The sequence below is a fragment of the Pelecanus crispus genome, chromosome 13 (assembly GCF_030463565.1).
Source record: "Pelecanus crispus isolate bPelCri1 chromosome 13, bPelCri1.pri, whole genome shotgun sequence".
NCBI lineage: Eukaryota > Metazoa > Chordata > Aves > Pelecaniformes > Pelecanidae > Pelecanus > Pelecanus crispus.
This window is the reverse complement of record NC_134655.1, coordinates 6,513,407-6,531,276: the sequence shown is the minus strand read 5'-3', so window position 1 is coordinate 6,531,276 and position 17,870 is coordinate 6,513,407. Positions and strand designations below refer to the sequence as shown.

Sequence of the window (17,870 nt, the reverse complement as noted above, 5' to 3'; positions counted from 1 at the left end):
AAAAGTTTATTTCTGCTTCTGTGAAAAGAAGGCCCTACCCAAGCTGAGTGCTGATGTCCTGAGAGCAATATGAAGAAGAATTTGTGCTATGGCATGCTTTTTCTTACTAGGATTTTGCAGAAGCCCGTTCTCCATGGCATTGGAACTGTGTTGTGGAGTAAGGTAAACTAAACCCATTTCTGGCAAGTAGCCAGCCTACCAAAAAGTTTACCTTTTTAATTTCATTTTAATGTAAAAAAAAAAAAAAAAATCATTTTGTTTCTGCATTTGCCAACCCCCCTGCTGCAACTTATTTGCCAAAGGGTATTTGCATTTTTTAAAAGGAATTGAAAACCATCAAAACTCACCATTTCAGATTTAGTGAGACATTTTGTTACTGAGCAAAACGAGCAAAAATTTGAACATAAATACACAGCCGCACATTACACGGCCAGTAAAGCAATTATTTGTACAGCCTGAGATGCAGATCACAAGGAGAAGGCAGGGAGCAGACGTTGCACCTGGCACCGTTCCCTGCACCTCAGAGATCTCTAATCTGGTTATTGATGCCCCAGGCAGTTGTTGTATGTATCCAAGAAGCAAGCAAACGTGCTTCAGGCAGCTTTAAGTTCCATGAAGCATCGCTCCTGCCAGCTGGTGCGTAGCAATGGAGCGGAGAGTCAGTGCCTCCAGCTGGGGAGCACTGCTTGCCGTAGCGGGCTCCTGCTCAGCTGCGGGACTGGCTAGCCTGCAAGAAGAGGTGCCAGAGCAGAAGCCAAGGTGCCCAGAAGCCATATGATTTTAAGACAATTACTAGGCTAGTTTAAGCTTGGGTTTAGCGCAACTAAGCCAGCTGACCCTGTCCTCCTTTACATGGAATAATTAATTATGTGTCTAGTGGACCAGAGAGAATACAAAGGCCTGTCTATCCTGGGAACAGGAACCGAACTGGGAACAGGGAAGCTGAGGTTCCCCTCCCCACATTTGCCAGTACTCAGAGTGCAGTCAAAGGTGAAATCGAACAAGAACATGTTTTTCTGTTTTGACTCTACTAATAAAATCCCCAAGTGCTTCAGTGACAGCAGCATTAGATTCCATCGTTTGCCCCTGTGAAAATTGGTAAGAACTACCCAAAACATTGACCCCACGTTCTTCATGTACGTGAATACAAGATCATAGTCACCCGCTATTACTCAAAGTCTACTTAGCAACGAGGAACAAGCTCTTACCATTGTTACACACTTTATTTTAACTGTGATTTTCCAGTTGTGAAGGACTGAGAAAAGGGCAGGGAGAAAATGAAATGCAAAATTAACTGGATCCGGGTTATTACCTTACACGGCCCATAATATAACTGTAGTATGTTACTTGAATGCCTCAAGATTTTTTCAAGTACGGCTTTTATCCCATTTTGAAGCTGATTAATTCAAGTGTTTATGGGCAAAGGCCAATCCCTTCCTCGTGCTATCTGTAAGTGTGGCTCCCTGACTGGTCAAGAGTACCATTTATGTTTCTTCATGTTTATCTATATATCTTTTTTAGCATAAACTATAGATGCGATAAGTGTCTTTAGTCCAATTTCTTTTACACTGCTCTTGAAATAAGAACTGAAAAGCACTTTGAGAAATGTATAGAAATGCAGTAGCTTCACTACAATACTGCTGTTGTGTAATTACTTACTGTAATGCTCCTCCATGATTTAGAACAGACTTAGATGTAAACAGAATATGCATTTTTTTTCCATTTAGTAGTTCAAGCAAATCAGTCTGCATGCTGGACTAAAGGAAAGCACTCTAAACTTCCGATAAACTCCGTAGAAGATATATCTCAAGACTAGTAAGCAACTTTCTAAAGCATTATGTATTCTTTATATAAGTCACTCTACACATTCATATGCCATGTCCTGGAAAAAAAATCAAGTGTATAATTTTGCATTTATATGGTACACCTTAAAATAATCATGTGAATGGAAGATCTACTCCATACTGTGCAGTCCAGAATTATCTGATTCATCCAGCATATTCTGATATATAATCCTTGTACAGGAAACTAAGTTATCTGTCTCCACAATATGTAGAAAAGTGACAACACATGAAAACCAAGTGTCTACCTGAGTGATGTCCATTCCAGAGTCACAGCTCAATGGCTGGGTTGATGTGAGGCCGTTCGAACCTATTATTGTTGTGATCACACCGTTCTCATCAATTTTCCGAATCATGGTACCGTCAACGAAGTAAATAAATCCATGCTTATCTACAGTGATACCTGGATGAAGGGAAAGGGTAAGAGTGTTAGTACTGACATTATCTAGATTAAAAAGTATGAGCTTAAAATGTTTCCTCTCCTCCTGGACTCTGAAAATCTGCCAATTAAAAAAAAGTATGACTTTTTTTTTTCTACCCTCTGCTTATTTGAGGCTTATACAAATTGTGTATGGAAAGACCATACCCATATATCAGACTGTCTTTGACTTACAGAGGAAGAAGGAAGATACGAGGAAGAGACAGAACAAAACAGCAGAGGCTTTGCTTGTAATCTAATTTTACATACATAGACTTAAGGCTCTTCAATAACTTTGCTTCACATCCATCACAGAGTGGGACAAGACTAGCTTTTCTAAAAACTTATCTTACAGTTGATTTTTCTTCATTTTCACTTTCTTAATTCTCATCAGAGGGAAATATTTTTTATTACTGTACTGTCTGAATTATCAGAGCATCTGAGCAAGGAAGAAGCACCCACAGAAAGCGAGAGAGACTTTCGTTGTGATACGGGCTATACATATAGACGGTGCAAAGCAGGCCCTGCTTAGCAGGCAGAAGAAATATCTGTGCTGCAGAATGCATTGCAGTGCAGTATTGCCCAAGATGACGGTCACATACTGGAAGCAGCCACATGACAACAGCGGGCTTCAGCAGGAGCTAGCACAGTTCTCCCACTTTGGGATCTGCAATAGCTGCAGCACTGCTGCACTGCGCTGCAGAGGAGAGATGGACCCTGAAACAGATGCGAGGGCTATGCGAAGGAAGGTCATGGTCTTCTCTATTTCAGTGGGAAAACTGAGGAACAGAGGGCTTGCTATCTCCCACCAGCAGTGTGGGGTGCAGCCATGTCACAAGTCATGCCTGGCCCTGGTCTGTCCCAGTCTAAAACTTTCTCCCCAGTTCTTCCTGCATTCACTTTGTTAGACTTTTCTATATTGCACGAACTGTAAGTAAGATCTTTTTTCCCTGAAACGCTGAAAATATAGCTAGAAAAGCACTTCTATTCGTGTTAGGTTTGTGAAATCCTTTCTACTGAAACAGCTCAATTTCTTGCTTTAAACTACTTTGTAATTTCCCATTTAAAGTTGCATAACTTTGCAATTATAGCAGCTGCTGTGCACAGCCAAGCTATTTTAATAATGAATTTATGTTCTGCTACACAGAAATGAAAGGCAGAGGACTTGAACAGATGGTTTGGACAGTGGCTTATATGGTTCTTGATTTTTGTCCCCTGCACTTAGCACAACCGAGGCTGCATGTACTCTTGAGTTTACAAAACACTTGTCCGCATGCCAGTTTAGGATTTCACAGAGCCATTCCATACGCCATTAAAAAAGAAAAAAACCCCAAACTGAATTCCCTCACCCTCCAGCCCCATTTCCTTATACTTAATTTAATTTCTTGAAATACACAGGAGCAGTTGTAGCCGGGGGCAAGGGAGAGTAAGCAGTCGGGGGGGCAGGGGCAGGCGGCCCTGATGGGGAACACGCATCTCCCACGGGGCTGGGAGAAGGGGAGACGGTCTCCCCAGGCACCTAAATAAATCTGTACCTGGCAGTTGGAAATGCCTGGGGATTGAGTTTGAGTTACATACGCATTGCAGTGTAACACGCTTTCTCTTACAGCATTAACACCCAGTGGCAGGGTCCCAAGACAAACTGCCCACAATTACTTCTTTTCTAACAGCAGGAACGATGTCCACACCGGTTTTTCTATCGCGGCCAGCAGGCTAGCGAGGGCTCGACTCTCCCCTCCTCCTCCGCCGGAGGTTTTCCATCCCTTACCCTGGCTGAGACGGAGGCCCTGAGCGAGGCCGCGCAGGCACCTTGCAGAGGCCTGAGGGTATCACCGCAGAACGAACCCAAAGGCCACAGCAAACTCCAGCGTCTCGTGCTCCTACTACATTGAGCTTTCAGCCTATCTATCAGCACCGTGTTAGTAGCTGAAATTCATTCTTTAAATTGTCAATTTAGTGTATTCATCTAGCTGCGAACTGCTGTTAGAAGAGGGGTATTCACCATCCTGCCACCTTCTCCATCCAGGACAAAAAAATGCCCACGGACTGCTGAAGTGCTGCAGGGTACAGGGTTAGGCTACATCGCTTCTTTCTGCAAAACAGATGACCACTGAAATTCTCCAATTCTCCAGGACAGACAGGGGATTGAAATCACCTGGGGGGGGCTGGATGGGTCAGCTGGGGGGGAAATCTGGGAGGTTATAAAAAGGCCAAAGGAAGAACAGACATCTTGGGGCCTGGCTCCTTGCTGGTCTGTGAGCTCAGGTCATGCCGCCTTGGTACTGGCTACCTCAGAGCATCTTTACTCTTTAATTAAAGACTAATGGTGCTTTTGGAAACTATAGAACGACTGGCAAGCTCGTGGTTCTCGCCTGGTTCTGAGAAGTCCAATTCTGAATCCAAAATGCTGAAGGTTTGAAGGTGAGCTGAGGTAGAGTGCATCTGAGAAGCAAAAAGATTTGTTTTGGTGTTTGGGGGGTGACCTGTGCGTTCCAGTTTTTGGGAAGGGATGGCACCTCTGTCTGTCCCTCGTGCATGCTAAAGAGACTTTGCACTGAAGAGACCAGTGCACACAAAAGGCCAGAATTAGGGGTGCCTGCAGGGCTGGAGCTGAGGGCTGGTTGTGTCTTCAGAAACAAAGGCTAGATGTGCAAAGGCAACCACAAAATCTCTTTTGATACAAGTGAGCTGCTAAAACATCCACCCTAAAACCCCAACTGAAGCAAAAAGAAACCCAGACTGGTTATTAATGACCATATAAACAATATATAAACCAGTATTAATGACCATATAAACAAATATAAAAAACTGATAAGGTTTTTCCAAATGTTACTCTGAGGGAACAGAGCAAACCACACTGAAAGGACTGCACCTTCTGTGCTGCAGCTAGAAGTCTGCAGAGGCTCTCACGACAGTAGTTCCCAAAGGCCCCAAGTCATGATCTGCAGTTTGTACATGGATAAATTTTCTCTTCAGAAAATGAGAAGGGCTGTGTTGACTCTGCTACCACAGTTTGGGGCCACAAAGCAGGTGGAGCTGGCACCTCCTGCTCTTTTTGCTGGGGTGCTCAGGGGCTCCCACCCTTCTGCCTGGGCTCTGTCCTGCTCTGACCAGCCTTTACGCTGTAAAGCTGAAGCATGCTAAGGCATTATTCGTAAATGAAAAAGCTGCTGGAAAATTGTTCTAGGGTTTTTTCTTCAGGGATGTGTGAAGGTTGGAGACAAAAGTGTTTTCAGTCTCAGCCTCCTACTACTATCTTGAGAGTCTTTTCAAGACTCGTTTTGAGAAGAAAAAGCCACGCTGGACTGCTGTAGCAGGGAAGATGCGGGGAGCAAGGACCACCATATGTGACTGTTGTGGTGTGCGTGCAGCTGTCATTGTTGGGGATGTTTTTAACCTTACTGACATTGCACTGGGGAGCAGTATTTGATGGGATTTGAATTGCTTTCCAGTGTGGTTCTCAGGCTCAAATGAGAAACCTGATGTGGGTGGGAACTACAGCACATGTGCTGTGTCTCAGTCTGCCTTTGCAGAGGGGCGGTGCCGCGTGGTAGGCGAGGGGCTCTGCTTCTCACCTGGGCAGTGCAGCCCTGGATCGGATCCATGCCGTGGATAACACAAGGCCAGGATCTATTGCTAGGGCAAGTGCATCTTCTGTTCTACGCAATTTCCCTGTGAACAGATGGCTGTGTTGGCTCCAAACCATCCATTATATAAAAATCAAAAATTATGCTGCAATGAAATAAAGCTACTCAGCTGTGTTGCTGAATGGATTTCAAACACTGAGTATATAAGAAAACCAAAGATCCTTTAATGTTAATAATTCTGCTCTCCAGCCATTGCAGAAAGGCAATCTATCTGCAGGGGAAGTGCATATGCCAGTGTGATGGCATAAACAAGCCCACGTCTTCAGTATTTGTCCTAAAGATAATAAATTCCTGGTACTTCCTAATACGCCAGTTTCTTCAAGTATCAGTGTATATATGTTTGACAATGAACTACTGCTTCCAGTGCTTACTCCTGTATACTGAAACAACATGACTTCACCCATTTGAAAAAATTACTTATGCATTAATTCTTGTTGACAAATACCCTATAGAAGACATCCATTGGAAAACAAAATACAGATTTGTGGCTAAACTGTCCCAACTTATTCATTATTAGGGTTGGATTCATTAATGCTCCTGTCACATCTTGCATGATGCTTGACATAATCTGTACTCCAAGAGCTTATTTTTAATCCTTTTCTGACGTACAGTGTAATGCAGAATCAAATCACACACAGCACTTCAACTGTGCTTTAATCACCGAGGAACTAGGGAGGAAACATGCACATGCTGAGTGTAATGAATTGCGCTGAGTGCAAGTAGGAACACCACTCACTCCGTGAGTGAGTAAAAAAGGTCATTTTTAGGTATCTTTTCTTTGTACAGAGAATGAGATGCAGTTTTTATATTAGGCTCTCAGCCTGATTCTTGTTCTTTTTACGGAATCGTAGCACTGAACTGTATGCCCACCTGCTGCTGTGTTTGGGCACAAACGTGACCTATTGCACAAGTGACAGACTTATCTTGCTTGGATATGAGGTTCTTCATTAAACACTGATGTCTGAGTGAGGACAAAATAAACTTGTGCAAGTATTTACTCTTGTTCTTTGACTCCAGGCTGAGCACAATCTGTTTTTCTGAGTAACATGCTTGTACTGAAGGACTGTTTCTAGTCATGTTTAGTCACTGGGGCTATCTTACATAGGACTAGATTTTGTACCTGAATGTAAAAGAGTAGCTCTTATGAACATCTATCTCCAGTAGATTTATGCACAGACATCTTAGAACAGTATTTACAACACTTAAAGGTTTTTTAATTAGTACCATTTAAATTCTGTTAACTAATGTTAAAAATGAACTGCTGCTAGTGCAATCGCACATGGCTACTAAGTATAATCACTAGAAAGACTCTGCAGAAAAAGTTTGCTCTTTATAACCATTTTCTGCACCAAATAATACTTAGTAGATGGGCTGACTACAACCATGACAAACACAGAAGGCTGACTATAACCTCTCCTGTTATATGCTCTTAGGAGTGATTTCAGTTAAAGGGTTATTTCCCTTGACAAATCTGCCTTAGTACACATACGTACACGATAACAAATGCAAATAACACTTTGAAAGCAAACTAATCATTTTTGTGTGTCGTTCTCACAGGTATAAGTTCAAAATACATATGATTATTATACATATGATCTTTTGGTCTAGAAATTTTGGCATTTCAATGTTAATGGAGCTAAGCTTATAGTGCTGAAAATATGGATTAAAAGTAATACAGTGAATTCCCCATTAAGGTATTTTCTTTCTTTTTCCCTCCCACATCATAGCCCTTACTTACATTCTAAGAGTCTCTTTTTGGGAACAAACACTTTTTGAACACATTAATAAACAGCAGCTAGAGCTATATGTTGCCCATGTCTGCAAATTCTACTTTACACTTTTTGCTCAGCTAAAAGCTTTGCAAATGAGCATTTTACATTGAAAACTTCTAATTAAACTTCTGAAGAATTTGAAAAAGAACATCTAAATCTACTGGTCAGGACTGATAAAAGAGGATGCCACCTTCTGCTGAAAAAAACCCCGTGTTTAGAAGGAACTTGCGATTCTCATAAAACTTTTAATAGGAAGAAGTGAATCAAATTGGTTAATTACCATTTTATGGTTGGTAAAAGGGCAAATTACATGCCATCCATTTCTAAACTTCTAAATGTCTCCGGTGCTTTTAATTAAAGCTGCCATCTAGAAACTACTAAAGCAATTTTATGCAATTAGTTATTTATAGGTTACCATAATACACCACTCAAAATATGATTCAAGTGATTTGCAGTCTGTTGCTTTGTGATCTTTGTCATCTTCATTACTGTCTCAGTACTAGCGGCAAAATATTCAGCAGTTCTTTGTCAGCTGGAACACGACTTCAGTACTTGCACTTGAGTGTTCTCTTTAGATGCGTAACAGTAGAGTTGGAGCAAACAGCATTTGTAACTACCAACTCTGTATGAAAATGTCCTGCTTCCAGTCTGAGACAGGATGCCTGGGGTCATACTGCTGACAATGCTTAGCAGAACAGTGAATAACTTAGGCATTCAGATGAAGGTTGGATGAAATTTAGGAAAACTTGCTGTCCAAAAAGTTTATCTTAAATGTTCTACAAAATTCCCAGACTTCTGAAATCACAGGTACCTAAGACTACTGAAGAGAAAAATAAGGAATAAATTTTGCTGAATCAAACTCAGCTAGTTCTGTGATGCATACATGACAATGATTCAAGGCTGCAAATCACCTTGGTTTGTCTACTTCTTACTTTATATATTGCTAATGAAACATCTCACCCCATTCTACTTTTCTCTTTGAATGGTATGGAAGTACTGAAAAGGTCTTAGGAACTTACAGAATAGCAAAGATTGCTGACTAAATAGTATTGATCGTTACCTATGACAAGGGGGTCTTGTTTTCACAGAAGGCTATGTTAGGAGTCTGGTCTGCATCCTACTGAAGGTAACAGGAATTTTTTAGCTGAGCAGGTCCTAAATGGGCTACTGTCATTTGACAAATGTAAAGGTTTAATCTGAGCAGTTGTTCTTACAGCTTTATTTACTTTAGAAAGTGTTGCTGCAGATGGTAAGCAACAAGACTGATTATTTCGGGAGGTAAGCTACTGGGGCGAACACATTTTCAAAACCATGATTTTTTTTTTTTTAGTATTTCCTTAGTAAAGTCATTTCAAGCAAAATGAATAAAACTATGCTGCAGAACCAATTTTTAATTTAAGCTTTCATTTGTGGTGTTAGTTCATGGCCATGGGTCTGAATGAAAAAGGTTCTTTGCTACAGCTGTGTATAAGCTATTTTTATGCATGGGATTTAGAACTTACTACAATCTTCTGCATTTCCCTGGTGCTTACTTTGAGGTCACTGCATCTGTAGTGAGGTCACTGCATTCAAGTACTCTGTACTCAGTGTGCAGTTCTTAATTTCTTGAGGCACTGAGTGTACACATAGCTTGCACAGACAGTGTGTGCACCTATCCGCTAGTTCTAGTCTGGTCTGGACTCAGGAGTCAAAAAGCAGACACTGCAGGACCTTAGATGCTCAAATCTTTGGATTTAGTGCTTGGGCTTCCAAATGCAGTAAATCACTTCTGATGCTTAAGGTTTAGTCATTGGAGGACTTACTGTTTTCACAAAAGTTACTTAGTTTGCACTTCCACCACAGCTGTCCTGAATGCTCTAAGGCTGTCACATACAAGGTAATTGAAATCAGATGTTAACCTAAGACACTTTTCTTAGTATACTGACTGGGAGATGCTGTAGCTCAGCAAAAATGTGGTAACTTGATTGATTGTCTCAGCCTCTCACTGCCTCTGTCAATTAAGCTTGGAAAGTCAAATCTATTTACATGTCTAAAGCCCACTGATTTCAGAAGGGCTGGGTAGGTAAGTGTTTAATGCCTTTGATCCAGGCATTGGCTTTGCAGTGCTAAGTAGAAAACTCCCAGGTATTTCTATTAATTTTAGTGCTTCTTACTGCTTCAATACTCAGTGACTAATCTAGTTAAAACCAGGATGCTATCCCTTAGTGACTTATTATAAACACTAATCCAGATTGTTTAAATGATAGTGTTGGTAACTAGATGTGCCATAAATACTTTTTATTAAAAAAAACCCCAAACCCACCAAAGAGAATTCCCCACCCCAAAATTAAAATCTGTTACTTGGTAAAGTTCAAGTGATTGGAATTTCAGTCAATGATTAATATCTTGTGTAGTTACTTCTTCATTTTCAATATCTTCTTGTGTAATAAATGTGTTCAGCTTGTCACAGATCTTATTTTATGTCCCCACCTTGTATCATTTCACATTCTGCTTAAGTACTTGGTCATCTATTACATGACTCATTAGTCTGAAATCTCTACAGAATTAAAGAAAGTTGCAGTAAAAATAATATATTGAAGTTCAAATTTCAACTACATCACCCATGCATGTTTAAAAGCATCTTTCAAAGTCAGCTCAACATACAATAGTGCAAGATTAACGTTCACTAAGCCCCACCTCCAGTCCTTCACACAGAAGTGGGAACAGACTGAACAAAGGTATGCATGTTTGTTACCTGCAAAGTAAAAGTTGTGGAAAGCAGATCCTCCTAGAAAAAAATATTTGTGTAGACTGTTTGAATATTGTTTCCGTAGAATTGTGACATCTTCTGACTTGACAGTTATTCCAATAACAAGCAAAATAAGTGATCCAAAAGGATCTCTAAAACTGTATTTAAATATGTGAGACTTCTAGGTTTCTTAATAAATAATAGATCTATAGGTACCAGGCCAAGTGCTTCTTATTACTTCCCAAGGTTATTCAACCTCTTACCGTTAAGAGGAAACCAAGGCCATTATGACAGTGCACAGCTAAGCGTTCATACTGCGCTGGTGACTACAGGTTGATGCTGCACTTTGCTAGGCCCTTTACAAAAAAGGAATGTCCACAGTTCCTTGAGATGAAAATCCAAAACCTCAGACAAAACAAACCTGACAATTTCAAACTGATGTAATTTAGAGTAGATGCATAAATCAAAAGCAGCTGGGAGCCATTACCTGAATTTGCCAGTATATGAGCCATTGTCTGCTAACAGTTAATTTTTTTAGTATTTGCTGGCTGCCCCAGAACTCATGAATTGTACTTTATTCCTCTTGATTTCTTTATGACTAGAACCTTCTGTTGAGGAAGCCAGCTACGCATGGGTATTTTTAAAGTAAATAGGGTATTACAAATTTTCACCAACATACTTCGCCAGTAAGAAAATAAGATGGAACAACTAATTGTATTGTAATTAGATATAATCAATTGTAATCAGCAATAAAACATTGATCATTTTCCTGCTAAAGGATCTGAAAGCCGTTCTTTTCTACTATTTTTAGAATTGATTCATTGCATTAATTAGCTGCCTGAAGATTAACATTTATTGTACTTACCTCACGCTTACCTTCTATCATTAAAGGCATGTTAAAGTCACTTACAATGTGTCTCTTGCTAAGCCTTAAAACAGGATTATTTGCTTGTCTTAAGAGATGTTTCTGCCTGGATATACATTCTAATTTCCTACTGATATACAGCCTTCCTTTATTAGCTCACAAAAATAATCAAACCCCTTCCTTACCGCTCCCTCCTAATGACTAGCTCTGTGCTACAGGGGAAGCATGCTAAAAGCCCACTCAGGGCTCTGCCACGGGAGCTGCTGGGTACCCTTTGTTCCAGGGATTTCAGTGGGAGTTGAGGGTGATCGGTTGCTTTAGAGCACCAAATCCAGAGACTTTATCACAGTTCTAACGCACACTGCAAGGGAATTAGTTGTGGCACAGGTGGGGATTCAAGGCTTCACATGCGTTTTCCCTGTGAAAATACAGGACGTGCTCTCACAGGAAGGCTGCAGCAAAATGCGTATTTCACGTGCAGTAGGCGAAATGCTCATATTTTGCAAAGTGCATGTAATGAGAAAAGACAAACTAGAGTTCCAAATAAACCTGATTTTGCTGGCTCTCTGATTTGAACAGCCCTGATGTAATGTGTATGAGTAAGCTCCATTAACATTACAAGAATCACCTGAATGCATAAAGTATAAAAAATCGACTTTGCAACCATATTATTTGCTTAAGAGTTAAATATAATTAAATGCTGCCACCTTGCAATAGAAAGGTAATAGGAGTGTTGCCACACAAGGAAAGAGTATTTCAGAGGATGCTAGCTGGAGCCTGCTGCTCATGCTACTCCATCATAAAGGACCGGTTGTACTGAAAAGATGAGTGAGCTTTACAAAATGATTTTGCTTGCTTATAGTTGGTTAAATTATCACCTCAGATCCATTTTTGTACACGCAGTTCATAGAATTATAGAATCGTTCAGGTTGGAAAAGACCTTTAAGATCATCCACTTCAACCATTGACCTAACACTACCAAGTCCACCACTAAACCAATTAAGGGTAGAGTCATAATTTCATGTTTCCTGGCTTGGTGGCTGGATTATTTTTAATTAAAATAAAAACTAGGAATCATTAAGGTTAGAAAGGATCTCTAAGATCACCAGTCCAACCATTAACCCAACACCACCATGCCTACTAAACCATGCCCCAAAGTGCCACGTGTACCCGTTTTTTGACTCGGTTGCATCTGAGTTTCTGAATACTGGAAGGAAACGACAGATGACCAAAACCAAATACTTCAGATATGCTCTTTTCTCACCTCTTGGACTGTTGAGAGATGCCTCGGATGCCTTTCCACCATCTCCACAGTGACTCTGGTCAAATGGGAGGCATTGATCACCTGTTCCTGCCACCACATCTGCATTTTTGGCCAGATCCTTTGTTTCAATGAGAGATTTTGCTTTGTAGACTTTTCTGGTGTTCGTATCTGACAAGTAAAGGGATTCTGACACTGGATCAACGGCCAGGTAATATTTATGTGCAGGGCTTGTACTAAAACAGAAGAGAAGAGCATCAAAGTTAAATTGTTTTTAATCTCTGTTCATGGTAGCATGATGTTTCTGAAGACATCTGTTCAATGATTTAGAGATGAGAGGCATAAGTGAGACCAGCTTGAATGTAGCTCACACAAGCACCACTGCTGAGAAGGAAGGGACCAGTACTAGCTGTAGAGCCAGACCAGTACTAGCTGCAGAGCCTGACCAGCCAGCTGTGTACCAGGTAAGTGAGCTTATGCAGAGACTGGTATTGGTGGAGTTAGTCTGTCCGTTAGAACCAAACTACCCAATATAAAGCTAACTGGAGTGATTTCAGCTTAGTTGTAATTCTTACTAGCAAAAGCAAGGTCATTTTTCTATACCTGCTAAGTCCTAGTACTCTTGGCACTGAAAACAAATCTACAACTTGCAGCAAACTGAATCACAGACTGTTCTGCCTGGGCACAAATACCCACTCTTGGTTATTTTTATCTGTTTCTAAACCTTAGGAAATATGAAGGTGTGAAATATGGTGCCTTAATTCATGCCGACTGTATTGTCAGGAGCAAGGCAGAGGGCCAAGTACTGTCAGTGCAACTAGGCATGAATTAATGCACCATAATTCATGCACTGAAGTGCCTTATTGAGATTATAAAATGTTATTTAAAAAAATATTTACATATGTTAATTAAATGGTGAGGATCATAAATTCTAATCAGAGAACTGGGCTGCATCTTATTAACCAGTAAGTCTTTTTGTTTCTTTTTGACTGGGAAGTTAATTTCCAGGTTGAGGAAATTGTCTAAGCACATGGCACACCACGCCAGTGTCCTGAGCCTGGTGAGACTGAAGCGTAGTCCTGATTATAAAATAAAATCAAAATCCAGATAGGTGTGGAGCCTTTAAACCACATGGTTACTGAAACGATGGGAGACAGGCAGAGTGGTGGCTAACGCCTGGCAGAGTTTTGGTGCCCAGACAGTATTTTTACTACTGCCATGCTTCTCCAGGGGAGGAGGAGATTTCTGAGAGGCAGCTGGGCAAGACACCGACCTGCCCATGTCCCCTGTAGCTCTACATGGGACTTTCCTATCTGCTCTGCAGATTAAAAAGATTGCCAAATTTCTTTTTTTTTTTTGTTAGAGATGTTTCATTAACATCGGTACAATTAACTAACACTTAAGATCGCTGCAACAAAGTTAGGAAATGAGTTACTCCTCTCGGCTTTGTCAGTTCTGTTTGTGGCGGGTTTGACAACGCTCAGTGTACAGCTCCTTCTGCAGGGCCAGGTTTTCATGCCACAACAAACCAGGAAAGGAAGAATCTAGATGAAAATAGAACTGAAGAACTTGCAGAAGTTCCAGGACAGATATGTAATGTCTGAGATATTTTACAGATTTGATTTCAGGTTGATGGAGCCTCTTTAAATACGAAGGTTTTGCTTGGCTGAGGCAGATACTAAGCTTTATTAATCATCTATTAGACAGTTCTACCTTACTGAGCAATGTTGCAAAACAACGTAAAAATTACTTGCCAATACCTTTTATTTTAGCAGTCTACTGAGAAAAGAAACTTCTAACAGTTGATCAGCTGAAATCTTATTTCCATTTATAAGTGACAAGGCTAATGCTGTACCATGATAAATGTGATGGAGCTTGGGCCTATTTCTCTTGGTTCTCATTCTCCATCCAAAAAGGGACAGAAACTGCTCAGCATCTCTGAGGATTGGGCCACAAGCTAGACTAGCTTAAAGCTGACCTCTAGTCATAAACATCTATAAAAGACAGAAGGGGGAAATCATTAAGAATCATTTGTGCTCTCTGGAGTGAGCTCAGAAGAGACTAGCCAGCCAAAAGATGACTTTTTAAATAAAATACTTCTGTGGAAAAAGTTGCAAGAATTCTAGATGTTAAATAAACTAATTGTTCATCATGCAGAAACTGCAAAGAACCAGGGGTCATTATATACACTCCTTGTAGACACATTTTCTGTCATCCTTGGCATTACATTTAATAGACCGGCTGTTAGAAAACTCTTGATGTTTATGCTTAAAGCCTTGCATAATAAAATGTTTAAATTTAAAGCCTCTTAGTAAAAAATGGAACAAAATCAAATACTTGCTATCTCTGCAGAAGTTTGCAATCAAATCTAAATCTGAGTTTATTAAAATTAGCCTATTAAAAACTATATTAAGTAGACTAGGATTTACAATTAATCTTTCTGGAACAAGTTAGTACTATCCTGTAGCAAAATTTTGCCCTGTAGTTTCCATTTTTACCAATTATTAAAATCTTGATGACAAGAAAAACAAATGGGATAAGTTGCTTTTAAACAGTCAAAAATAAGATCAGTGGCTTTCTCTGTTTACTGGTCTCTAGACTTTATCCCTTTTTACACAGTATTTTCTTTGTCCAGGTAGAAAGAACCCTTTTTCCCTGCTCTTTTGGAGACTAGAAGTTGTGTTAAGGAACCGGATTTTGAGGCCTTTTCCTGCTTGGACTGTCATGAGCTTCTGACACCTTTTAGCTGTTGCTTCCACGTGTTTCTTTGAGCATCCTGGAAATTTCCACCATGACTATGGCCTTTACGGCCTCAAGAGAATGGCATACAGTGGGACTGCTGAGTACTCCCCCATAACCTCAAAGACTACATTTACTTCAAGTGATTTCCTCCAATTTTCCACATATTTCACTTGGACAGAATACTGACAGAGGGAATTATTACTGCAATTAATAGCGCTGGGGTACTTGAGTATTGTGATAACTTGATTTAATTAGGGTTTAAATTCATCTCAAGAAACTAGTACTAATGGGCAGGTATTAAAAAAAATTCTACTTTACAAAAGAAATCCCTGAATTTAAAACCCGATTCATGTTCTGAATGCATTACAGAGCAAATAAGTTCAATTTGCTTCTACAAAGATACTGGTCAGTTTAGCATGAAGGCAAATGGGAAACAATCCTTCAGCTGAAAAATGGAACCTTGCACATACCAACTAGGAATTATTCTTTCTTTTTAAGTTTTCATTGTAAAATATGAGATGTGAAACCATCTGTAAGTAGGCTGGCAAATAATCCATAGTATTCAATACCATTCTTGTGACTAAAGTGAGTAATTCCAACCAGCACTCTCACCCTGCAAACACACATTCAGTCCACACTCCACTTCCTACCATGCCATGAAGTTATCAGCTTAGGTTGTACTAGTGCTGGTTTATTTGTCTCACTTAAGTACTGAAATGCTAAGAAATTTGTTTCTAAGGATATGGAATGCCTTCGTGCCTTGCTACCTCTTCCTAGCCTGCAACATCATTTCTGCAGCTGGACTGTTAAAACCAAGTCCCTCACCGTCTGTTGCAGAAGCCTAATGTATGTCGTTCATTCTTTTAAAGAAATCCCTACATTGCAATGCCAAAATGCTAACTGGAAACGGGGGAAGCCACTTGCTTTTGCTTTAGCTGGAGAAGCAAGGACTGAGCTGTGACAGTGTCTTCAGTTCTGGGGCCTGCTGTGCACCCTCTGTGGTACCTTTTGAAGTTCATAGTATGCTAGAACCCCTAAAGCACAGTCCTCTTTGTGTGACTCTAAAGCCTTTTTTTATTATTTCTTTGTTGCTAAAACTCCAGTTTCCTTGGCTGGCTGTATCTATGATCATTCACACATCATGTGAACTGAATATGACAGCTATGAAATGCCTTTGCAGCTTTTGGGTCTAAACCTCTCCTCTGCTGATTTTTAGAGGGACACTTCATCCCTTCAAAGGGAACAAATCAAACCTTCTTTACTATAAACAATGGTGAATTTGATTAACGCATTTATTAAATTCAGAGAGTTTCTCTATATTCAGACTTCTAAAGGACTTTTGTAAGACTGTTTCCTCGAACATGGTTCACATATGACTGTTACTGCATTTTACTTACCTGTGTCTTGTGTCTCTATTCCTAGTAAGACAGGTAAGTTCAGGTTTAAAAAAAAAAAAGAAAAAGACAAGAAATGTTAGTCCTCAACAACACCGTATTCTTTGCCTGACTGCTCACAGAGCTGTATCCCAATAACAAAACATTGTTTATCCTGTTACTCAGTATTCTTTCTTTCTCTCAGACTGCTTCCCTTCCACTGCCTGCACGTTGTCAAGTCAATTGTGAACCACCAGCACACACCACCATCACCAGCAATGCTAGCTAGTTGGAGATTCATGGGTGTTAAGTAAGAGAAATGTAGTGTATCTGTGTCCAAAACCTTTCCTGCCTTCCGCTCTGGCCCTCAAAGGGAGTGGGAAGCTGGAGTCCTAATTCCAGGGGAGTTGTTAACAGTGGCACAAGGCCCAGCCTGCAATGCCAGGTTTGCTCTTGTCTGCTTAAACTCAGTCATATCCTCTGTTACAGATGAGGAACAATTTAATTTATTAATTTTAAACATGGTAAGACTATCTTCAGCCATAATGCTGTGACCCGACATGATACTGCATGTTTGCTATTGAATTATGAGTTTTCTTCAAAAATATACTTCATGGAGTATTTTAACTTTTTTGAGGAAGAAGTATGAGAAATCTCACAGGAACAAAAATTAGCTCTATTAATTCTGCACCCTGTAGAAATTCATTATGCAAAACCTGTTCCAAAGGCCATTGAAGATGCCCTTTTTAACTGATGACTTTAAAGTAAGTGTAAGTTTTCTGATGAGTTTGTCCAACAGTCGATGAGACATGCTCACAAGGCAACTAAATGTGGCTGTTTTTTAAGTTATAAGTGAAAAAAGGCTCACCGTAGTTTTCACAGGCATATCACAGCCAGGGTAATGAACACTAGTCAGAGAAAGCTAATTTTTTTTTTTACCTTAATTCTAATATGCCAATTGAGTTTCCAGAGGGAAAGATCCGTCTGACAAAATTGAAGTCACCAATATACACGCTACCATCAGGCCCAGAAGCGAGAGCAACCGGGGCAAAGAGCTTGCTGTTGAGCGCAAGACCATTGCAGTTGGAGCAAGAGACACTTCTCTGGTGTCCGTTGCCCATCACGGTTGAGATGACTGGCGGCTGCTGGGAAATGAACATGTTTTCACCATTTCCTTTGTGTACGATTCCTAAGGACGGGGGGGCAGAAAACAAAGACAAAAA

The 17,870-nt window shown here is 40.3% G+C and overlaps 1 protein-coding gene across 2 annotated transcripts in view; it reads right to left on the bottom strand.

Annotated features, from left to right (window-relative positions):
- Nucleotides 1-17,870, bottom strand: part of TENM1 (teneurin transmembrane protein 1) — a 252,595-nt gene that overhangs the window by 43,548 nt on the left and 191,177 nt on the right. For both annotated transcript variants that reach the window (XM_075720809.1, XM_075720810.1), the window contains 4 exons: nucleotides 17,587-17,836; nucleotides 16,672-16,692; nucleotides 12,536-12,768; nucleotides 2,090-2,244 (listed from right to left, as the gene is read on the bottom strand). In XM_075720809.1, the coding sequence (XP_075576924.1) occupies nucleotides 2,090-2,244; nucleotides 12,536-12,768; nucleotides 16,672-16,692; nucleotides 17,587-17,836 (659 nt within the window). The remainder of the gene's footprint in view (nucleotides 1-2,089; nucleotides 2,245-12,535; nucleotides 12,769-16,671; nucleotides 16,693-17,586; nucleotides 17,837-17,870) is intronic.